The sequence below is a fragment of the Morone saxatilis genome, unplaced genomic scaffold (genome assembly GCF_004916995.1).
Source record: "Morone saxatilis isolate NCDOM2014 unplaced genomic scaffold, NCSU_SB_2.0 Contig12, whole genome shotgun sequence".
NCBI classification, from domain to species: domain Eukaryota; kingdom Metazoa; phylum Chordata; class Actinopteri; family Moronidae; genus Morone; species Morone saxatilis.
The window spans coordinates 14,206,796-14,217,065 of record NW_023339674.1 but is presented as its reverse complement, the minus strand read 5'-3'; the positions used below and the strand labels follow the sequence as shown (position 1 = coordinate 14,217,065).

At 41.9% G+C, this 10,270-nt stretch overlaps 1 protein-coding gene across 1 annotated transcript in view; it reads left to right on the top strand.

The window, feature by feature from the left end:
- arhgef18b (rho/rac guanine nucleotide exchange factor (GEF) 18b) overlaps positions 1 to 10,270 on the top strand; it is a gene marked incomplete in the record, with an annotated part of 42,893 nt that overhangs the window by 20,374 nt on the left and 12,249 nt on the right. Inside the window, 17 exon segments of the mRNA XM_035653641.1 lie at positions 1,294 to 1,495; positions 2,184 to 2,290; positions 4,053 to 4,193; positions 4,949 to 5,199; positions 5,391 to 5,516; positions 5,634 to 5,751; positions 5,909 to 6,163; positions 6,403 to 6,479; positions 6,622 to 6,800; positions 6,976 to 7,049; positions 7,323 to 7,508; positions 7,702 to 7,848; positions 8,229 to 8,344; positions 8,789 to 8,857; positions 9,028 to 9,075; positions 9,278 to 9,541; positions 9,784 to 9,933. Of these exon segments, the coding sequence (XP_035509534.1) occupies positions 1,294 to 1,495; positions 2,184 to 2,290; positions 4,053 to 4,193; positions 4,949 to 5,199; positions 5,391 to 5,516; positions 5,634 to 5,751; positions 5,909 to 6,163; positions 6,403 to 6,479; positions 6,622 to 6,800; positions 6,976 to 7,049; positions 7,323 to 7,508; positions 7,702 to 7,848; positions 8,229 to 8,344; positions 8,789 to 8,857; positions 9,028 to 9,075; positions 9,278 to 9,541; positions 9,784 to 9,933 (2,510 nt within the window).

Sequence of the window (10,270 nt, the reverse complement as noted above, 5' to 3'; positions counted from 1 at the left end):
CAGCTGAAAAAAAAAAAAGAGTGGCGCACGACCTCGGGCGCCAAGGCCTAAATCCTGGCGTGCCAGCGAGATCGATGTCATTTTGACGTCATACTGTCGCGTGACAGGTCAGGAACGGCGAGTATACAAGAGGCTTTAAGAACAGTCAGATGATTACCTCTGGTTCAATTCTTGTCTAAACCCAGGATAAATTTAGTACATTGTAGCTTTTATACACATTAGTTGGGTTTGTATCAATAGATACATATCAATACAGAAACATAAGGAAGAAAAACAATTATTTGCAAATTATTTGCAAATTTGTAGGGATGTCAAATTCTTCCTTACAGGAAAGTTTTTATTAAAGGTCATTTGACTCATTTAAACTCCAGAATAAATGTGAAGTATGCTCTCATCCATTATTATCAAGTGGTCCATATCAGAAAAACTGCTAATTGTAACATTCAGCGGGTCCTGTTGCATGTGATTGAACCCACAGGAGACATGAGCGGCTGCAGCAGCAACAGCTTAAATTAATCTCCTGTAGCAGTTGTTATTCTCCTCTGAACAGCTGGAGTCCTCTCAGCCACACCTCATTTCTCCTCATCTCCTGCTCTGGTCAATCAGTAGCTTGTGCAGGGGGTCTGGAAAACGACAAACAGCGAGAGGAATTGAGGAAAAGTGAAGAATCAGAAAGTGTGAGCAATATAAAAGGGTGTGCGTCTTTCCAGAAGTTGCTAGAAGAAATCGGACGTAAACCACGTGAGCAGGTCGCGTATAAAAACCAGGCTTTATGCTGTCTTCTGCTTCTTGTCCTTCATTACAACAGTGAAGGCACATCACTTATTACTCTTGTACTTTATTACTTTTTATATCTACTGATCCTGCGACAGAGACTTTTGAACCTTACTTTGGAGTTTGGATTACTACACTCCTCCTTCTGCCACTCAATGGAGCTAGCTGTTACCAAAGACACTACTCAAACCACGGGAGCCTCCAAAGGTTGCTCCAGAATTGCTAAACCATCCTCCTCCCCATCTTCCTCTGCCTCATCTTTGGGTCTGTCTGGACGTGTTGGCGTTCGCGTTTTGATGCACCGCGACCTGATCACCCGCCGATTCTTCCGATCCCTGCCTCGATCTTGGTTGAAAAAATACTGGGGTCGACTCGGACAGGAGTCAAATAAGCCCTCCTCTTCGCCTCTGCACTGGTCATCTTCTTCTTTCGCCCTCTCCTCTCCTCTTTTCTCCTCACGTTCCTCCTCCGTAACCTCTCATTTTCTCCGTTCACCTGTCTCTCGTCTTTCCTCCCCAGCGCTAAAAGACCGGGACAGGGAGAGGGAGCAGTTTGGCCCAGCCTCATCACAGGCCCTGGATGGCCACCCAAGTTATTTCAGCACCCCAGGCATGACCATTAGTCCGTGGGGACCTAGCACTCATCCGACTGCTGCCCATACCACCAGCTCCACCACAGCCTCCAGCCTTGGCCACAGCCTCCGTCACCACAACAGCTCAGGGTGAGTATCTCGGCCTTGCAAGTTAGACTTTTTCAGTCCTCCACAGAAGTTGTTTTTTTTTTTTTCTCTGTTTCTTTGTAACTAGTCTCCTTTTAAAAATATTTTCTTCTGAATAACAGGATTCAGGGTTGAGAAGTTCAAAAACCACCACAAAAATTAGATATCTTTCTCTCAAAATCTTTAATTCTTTAGATGTTCACAGGATCTGCTGCATGTTAATGTTGGATATTTTTAGATTCTTTGCTGCTGAAATACTATTTTCTCTATGCCATCATAAGATGTGTATTTATAGTTGACATATCAAGGCAAGCTGTCTTTTCTAATACAGAAGCTATTTGAAACTGAGTCTAGACGGTTCTCAGAAGTGGACTACTATTCCACTGCATTGTTAAGAAAATGTGTAGGGAGAGGGAGAGAGACAAAGGCATAGGGAAGGCATAAACAAGAGCAGAAGACAGAGTCATAGATGGGCAACAGTAAGCGGGGAAGAAAAATGTAGCAGCCTGGGTTTCTCTTTGGAGTCTGTTTTATGGTATTGGTACTGTGTACCTGTAAATGTAAATGTAAATGTAAATGTAAATGTACATGTTGGCTCCTAACTTTATTTAGACTGCCACCAGCTAGTGGGATTAAGTTGTACCAGTTTTAACATGTATGCTACCTTGGACCTGTGGTTGTCGTCCCTCAGATCCCTCCCTGGGGAGATGGATGAGACAGATGCTCTCCGCTCCAAACGCTGCAACGAAGACGCCATTTCCCTTGCTCCCTCCACCACAGAGTCCATCATCGTTGAAGGTGAGTTGACCGACCGAGGTGGGGATGGGACTTGAATTTCAACAGTTCCACTCTTGGTTTAAATCGTTAGGGAGGTAACACGGTTTATCTAATATAACTAATCTTTCTCAGTCTTTACAGTCCTCTAAGATCTATTTGTTTGCCTGAGTGCAGAGTCATAGTTTGTCTTCAGGGAGTTTTCTTAAGTCCAGGGAGGAGAGAGTGTGGAGTGTGTTTTGTGGAGTCAGGGGTGACCTCACCCTTTCTCATTAAGCTGTAGTGTGTGGGAGAGAGAGACAGGCTAACTGGGTTCTTCAGTAGCTTGCCACATAGAAAGAGCTACTGCACCATCTTTTTCTCCCAGCTGCCCTGTTCTAGGGTTTCTTGTTTTATCAGACACACACTTTGTGACTTTGATTCTTATATTTCATCTCTGTTGCTTTGCAGATAATTGCTCAAGGGAGCACAGAAAAACTAATCTGACAATGCCCGAATGTCCCTTAATAAAAGCATGCAGCACAGCATTGGGGTTACCTTCTTGTAGGTACTTTTATCATTTTAGGCACCAAGCTGACTGTATCAGTATAAATAATATATCCTATATAATATAAATCTACAAACAGCTTTTTAAGGAAGCCCCTATAATTCAAATTATTATCTGCTGATAAATAGTAATGCGATACAAGTATTGAGTGCAGCGTCAGCTACAAATCAGCACCTCTTGTGCTGAATGTAGGTTAACACTGACACTAACATAGGGGCGGCTGTGGCTCAGATAGGCAGATGGGTTCGTCTCATATCTCAATCTAGCTAATGTTGTTTTTTGTATTGTATTTTATTGCTACGTTCTTTCCTTTCTCTGCCACTTTAATTTGTCCGAAGTTATTCCTTTTGGAGCAAGAATGTTGCTTCCGATATTTGTTTTTATTTAGCATCGGTGTTGTTGAATTTGTTTTTATGTATTGAGTTAGTTTTGTTTTCTTGTTCGAATTTTTGTAGCTTTGCATCGCTTTGTATGTTTATTGTTTGTATAACGTTGTAATCATGCGTCCTTGAAGTGTTTCGGAAGCTTAGTAAAGTCGATACTATACAAGTATTTACCATTTACCACTTCCCACCCTTTAAACCACAAGGTCTTTATTGAAGCCAAGGTTTCGATGTGCCCAGACAAAAGCTTTTCCATAGTTTGGCCAGTAAAGGCTTATATTTTATATTTTAAAAAAGTTTGGTGGTAAGAAAGTATGGACAAATTGTTTTGTTGAGTCAAGATTACTTAGTTCATATTGCTTTGTCACTATCGCCATGTATCATTTTCCGCCCTGCCAAAATACAAAAAGACAAGACATTAAGTCAGCAGTAAACTATTCTTAAAGTTGGATGCTTCACAATAAGTAATTGGTGACCTTTTCTAAGGGAATATTCTCTTGAAAATTACTGTTCATCATTTATGAGAGATACAAAATCTAGAAGATTCTGTGTAAGTCATCTGAGGTTTTGAGTTACCTTTTGTCCTTTTAGAGGAAACATGATCTGTTCATCTCCTGCCATCAATCATTTTGAGAGAGTTTGAAAGTTGGCGTCTCCTTGAAGGTGACAAGACGGACCTTCAGCTACAGTACATAATCCAGACTGTATGCTCCCTGGGGTGCTGTTCTGCTCACACTTAACCTCCGGCTTTCTTGCAGAAACACTGACCTAAACATGGGTTACCGCCATATATAGTCAACTTAAAATATGTGTTTTGTATAATAACGCTGTAATGTGCCTCTGCTCCTCTCCTCAGATGCTCACTATGCAGCAGTGCGGGCCGATCTGGAGTGTGATGCGCAGGACCTGGAGGCAGAGTCCTGGAGTTTGGCAGTTGACCAGCAATTTGTTAAGAAGCACTCTAAAGAAACAGTGAAGAGACAGGATGTGATATATGGTAAGTGTGATTTCTGAGGTTGTGTTCGCACTTGTACCTGTCGGGCCAATGAGTCACTCTTCCGTTGGATTGACGGGTAGCTCATTGATGTGGTAGTTTTGGTGAACTGTCATCCTGGCTCGCTAGTCATTTTATTTCTGAAAGTGTGCTTCACTGATTTAACATTGTTGGACTCACAATGGATGGTTCTTTTTTTATATTTATAGTATTAAAATTGATGCAGCTTCGCTCTTTTGTGTTTCCTTGACAAAAACTACCCACAATCCAACTCAAGCACAAATTGTTTAGTTGGAGATTTGAGATGCGGCTATTATAGCCTGAAGCAGAGTAAGCTGAATTTTTTTTCTCATTTTTAAAACTTGTAGTATTCAGCCCATTGACTGTATATATAAGATTCAGCCCCAATGGAAGCCTGACTCAAGCGACATCACTCAAAGCAATTTATCAGATTTGGCATAGCTCCCTCTTCAGCCACAAAAGGCTTTATACAACTTTTTTCACATATTTATTAGTTCTCTTCAAGGCCTGCAAACAGACTTAGATGTGTAATATTGGTGCAGTGTCCCTTAAATTTTAGGACTACTTTAGAAAGCTGTTTTAGTCAGGTGAATGTATAAGCAAACAATATGAGGAAAATAGGTTAGGTTGGTAGGTTTGGATGGCATGAAGCACCTGTTGTGAGCCAGTCCAAAGCATTGCAATGCATTATACATGTATGTGCTTTACATGTTACATGTAACTATGTCATTGTACAGAGCTGATGCAGACGGAGATGCACCACGTGCGAACACTGAAGATAATGCTGCATGTGTACGTGCGGGAGTTGAAGGAGAACCTCCAGATGGACTCGAGCAGGCTGGACTGTCTGTTCCCCCGCTTGGAAAACCTTCTCGAGCTTCACACAAATTTCCTGTCTCGTCTCAGAGAGCGTCGGCGAGAAAACCTTGTCTCGCCCAACGAGAAGAACTACACTATCAACAGAATAGCAGATATTCTGATTGCACAGGTAGGGAGGAGAAATGGAGCATGTCCAACAAGAACACTCATGCAGACACCAAGCATTGATTGTGTTGAGTAGATCACAATAGAGTTACACACGCACAACATGATACACAAATTAGATGTAAACAGCACTATACATGTGCCATGGTGCAGTATGGACCAGCACACAACAGCATGGCTTTCTTTGCTTTCCAGTTCTCGGGTGAATTAGGCGAGAAGATGAAGGACAGCTATGGAGATTTCTGCAGTCACCACACTGAAGCTGTCAGCTACTACAAAGAACAGCTGCATAACAACAAAAAGTTCCAAAACATCATACGGGTAAGACACATCAGCAGCATCAGTCTTTTTACTTTTTATTTTAGATTTAATCCACAGTGCCTCTGCGGTAAAGGCCACTAGGAGTCTCATAAACATTGACAACTTTTTTCTTCACAGAAACTCAACAACCTGTCCATTGTTCGGAGGTTAGGAGTGTCCGAGTGTATTCTGTTGGTGACACAGCGCATTACCAAGTACCCAGTACTAGTGGAGCGCATTCTTCACAACACTGAAGGTGAAGCATTTCATATGCATTTGATAAATAAAAAAAAAAAAAGAAAAATCACTATAGAGGAAAGTACACCCATATATTTAGTGAGCAATAACTTCACTCATTATAGGTTCATTTGGCTGTAAACCTCTAAAATATCACATTTGTTTTCTGTCTCTAGCGGGTACAGAGGAGCATGAGGATCTAACTCGATCAATGGGTCTGATTAAAGACACCATCGTTCAGGTTGACGCGTTGGTTAATCTCCACGAGAAGAACTCTCGACTTCGAGACATACACAATAAGATGGAACCAAAGGCACTGGGAAAAATCAAAGATGGCCGAGTGTTTCGTAGAGAGGACCTGGCACAGGGCAGGAGACGGCTGCTGCATGAAGGCACAGTCAACTGGAAAGCTGCTTCTGGCAGGCTCAAAGGTATGATATGATATGATGTAAAACAAGATATACACTCTAGTAGTGTGCATATATATGCTGTCCCTTTTTAAAAATAAATCTAGAATGTGTCATTCTTGTCCTTTTGGAAAGGTTTTGGAATGGATTAACATTAAGAAGAGATAGTCACACATTTTAAATGTGTCAAGTCTATTATCTACCTTCTTTCCAGCTTGCAGGCTGAAGTCTAAAGGTGTAATTTGTGATTTTTGTCCTTCCAGACATTCTGGCAGTGCTCCTGTCAGATGTGTTGCTTTTGTTACAAGAGAAGGATCAGAGATATGTATTTGCTACAGTGGTGAGTGATTCTTCTGTCAGTATGAAGCTATCTAACAAAAACAATTACCTTAAGTGCGAGTAATCAAAAAGCACATCTTGTTTCTTCCCTCCTCCCTCCTCCCTCCTCCATCTTCCTCTCCTTCTTATTGTTATCCACCCAGGATAACAAGCCGTCAGTGATCTCTCTTCAGAAGCTGATTGTCAGGGAGGTAGCCCATGAGGAAAAAGCCATGTTTCTTATCTGTGCCTCCTCCAATGAGCCAGAGATGTACGAGATCCACACAACCTCCAAGGAGGAGCGAAACAGTTGGATGACACACATACGGCAGGCTGTTGAGAGGTAGCTGCATTCATACAAAGAGGAAATGCACAAACATTTATTACTATTATTTCTGTTTTTGTGGGAAAAAATTAATTTTTAAGATTTGGATATAACAAAAAACGTATAGGAACCTGACACCATTTGCCTTCTCTGTCTCCCCATCTGTAATGGCTTCTGTTCTGTCTCCTCTTAGTTGTCCTCATACTGAAGAGAGGCTGTTCAGTGAGGAGGAAGAGGCACGAGCTTCCAGGTTCAAAGAATTTCAAGGTAACTGAAGATCAAGTGACTTGCATGAAGAAATCACCTTGAAAATCACATATAGTTGGCCACTAGGAGGCGCTCATGTATCATATTAACCCTAAAAATGTTAGACTTTGGTAAGTTGTTGACTTTTTCTCTACATTTTATTTAGGTTTATGAAAGCTGTTTTTGGACACACAGATTGTATTCCTTGCAGGAGAAGCCGTTTAAGGTCCCTAAGAAGTGTGAAGTATCAATTGTTTGAGATGAAGTCTTACTTTGTCATGTTTCCCATTGTAGAACGGCTGAGTCAGAAGGATGCAGTGATCGTCCAGACTCTTACTGAGAAGCTGCAGCTGTTTGCGGACATGGCAGAGTCTGTGACAGGTCCAGAGGACACCGCTTCACGTTCTAGACTTCTGCTCCGAGGAGATGCCTCAGACCTCCAGCAGGGGGAGGCCCTGCTCAAAGGAGCTATCACTGAGGGTAGGACAGTGCTACATGATATGTGTGTCTGCTTTATATACAGAGACATGGCACTATGGCATTGTGTGAATTTCACACACAGATTTGGTCAACTTTATGTTTATATACTGCTCACTGCAGCTCTGTAATAAATCTGTATGTATCCTAAACCTCTCCCTCATCCCAACTTTTCAACCTATCTCTTTCACTTCAGTGGAGAACCTCCAGAACCTGCTGCAGTCCGGAGTGAGGGAGGAAACTCCAATCTCACGGCTGGAAGAAGGAAGCGGCTCTGGGGTTCTGCCCAGGCGAGCGGATACCTTTGGGGGCTATGACAGCAACCCCACCATCCTCAATAAGAGTGAGTCCAGCACAATCCATTCCCTGAAGAAGTCTACCATCTAATGGATTTGCAGTTGTATTTCAGTGGCCTTTATGCCATTAATGAATTATAAATAAATTTGAATTTTTTTTTTTTCAAAAACTGTTGATTCCTTGAATTGGTTTTATTGGTTGAATTTATGTGGATGCTTTTTCTAAGAACTTGTTTCTTGGTGATAAAGCCAGCACACTTAAAAAATAAAAAATTAGAAGTTTATGGGCTCAGTTTTACATGTGTGTTGTTTAAGTGCAATGTTTGTGATTGTCTGTATTTCTATGTATCAGTTTAGTTTAATTATTTGTGTGTGTTTGTCTCTGTGTCCGTGTCTGTGGGCGTTGGTGTTGATGTGTCTGTGCCAGATGGCAGTGTGAAGAAGAACTTTTCTGGTGAGTCCAGAAACAGAGACAGAAGCCAGAGAGCCAGCTCTGACCCTCTGCTCAAAGACCTCTGTGGCAGCAACACCCTGGAACAGACGGTAGGGGCTCAACACACACGCACACGCACACATGCACATGCACACGCACACACACACTCATAGACGGCATATCTTGGGATGAGTCACGGTGTTATTTCCTGTAAATAGTAATGACCAGACCAAGTCATCTGGAAATTTTCCATGTCCTGATGTTTACTGTAACCTGTCACTTCATTTGTTTATAAATAGATAAAGCCTTGATAAAACAATGTTTAATTAATTAATTAATTAATGGTCCTTCAAAATTAATTTGAACACAGAGCTTTCATAAAAATATAATTTTTTAAATTATGAAATCACATACCACCATACCATACCACAATACATTTCAAATGTTTCATATGTTATGTATTGTTTATGTTGTGTAGCAGTACTGAACAGTACTCACAGTGTGCTTGTGATGTTGTTATATGACTTGCTGTGTGTATCACTGTTGTTGCTCAGGTTGATGAGAGCTGCTGCTCTCCTGCCAGATGGAACCGCATCTGGTCCAACTCCTTCCCCGAGGCTGAGGTAAACTCTGTCACCTTGTGCTATACAACACTGCTGGCACTGATATTCATACCCATGCCCGCTGAACTGAAAAGATGTACCCATAAAGAAGTTGATGAAGTGTACTGTTTTGCTGATGCTGGTGTTGTCCTTTTGATGATATGATAACCTTGCCTGTGTTTCTATTGTAGTTCTTTGACAGAGTGCTGATGCTCTCCCAAAGGCTCTATAGTCTGCAGGTAATACTGTCACTGAAGTCTAATTGAAACATGTGGTATTCTGTATGTTTGCAGATTAATTGCTTTATATTTTGGTGTTTATGTTTGCAGTTTGACTCACTTGATAACTTTGATGTTCACTGCTTAGAAACATTTCACTACAAAACTCAAACATGTTAAAATAACTAATGACCTGATATTTTCCTCCTGTCCCCGTCTCCAGGCCATCATATCACAGCGGGACAGTCATATTGAGCTGCAGCGGGCCTCCCTGCCCGGTCGTCACAGAGGGAACGTGCTACTGGAGCAGGAGAAACAGCGTACTTTGGCCCTGCAGAGAGAAGAGCTGGCCAGCTTCCACAAGCTTCAGTCTCAGCACCGGCAGGAGCAGCAGCGCTGGGAGAAAGAGAGGGAGAGGCATCGCCAACAAGTTGAGGCCACTGAGGCCAGGCTCCGACAAAGGGAGGAGGAGTGCAGACGACTGGAGGTGAAGTTTTCTGTCCTACCTTGAATGTATGCTTCAGTTCTATGAGATTTTCTCATGTGTAATGAAAATAAATAAACTTTTCCTAAAGTGTTCTAGTTTTTATAACCTACAAAGAGATGGCTTTAAATTGTATTTTAAACGTTTTGTACTTTCATTAAAGTATGATGTGTCTCAGTTCAATGTGTAATGTACAGATATCTATATTCCACTCAAAGTTAACGTTGTTTGTCCTTTTGATGCAGGAGCATCTAGCAGAAGAGAGAAAAGAGCTGGAGATTCAGAGGGAGAAGTACCAGCGGGACCTGGAGAGGCTGAGGGAGTCCACCAGAACTGTGGAGAAAGAAAAGGAACGCCTGGAAAACCAGAAGAAGATTAAGAGGAAGACTATTGAGGTAGGGAACTTTAGTAGGCCATAAGTAGGCATGTAACAGTAGAAAAAAATACAAAAACTGCCTCATGTTCAGTTCACCATACAGTAGACTAGCAAGCTGAGAAAGATGAAAAGGACAGATGCCCAAAAGTAAAAAAAAAGAGTACAAGGGTGCTGGGTGACAGTGAGGTCATACCAGACCAGGTAATACCAGAAAAAAACCAGGTAATACCAGAAAAAATGCTGCTGGTGACAACCTGACAGGATAAAGAATAAGAAGGGGCTTTCCTGCCTCTCTTGCTTCCTTTTTCATTTTTTGTTTATTGTGTCAATTTTCCAAACCTCCCCCCCCCCCCCCC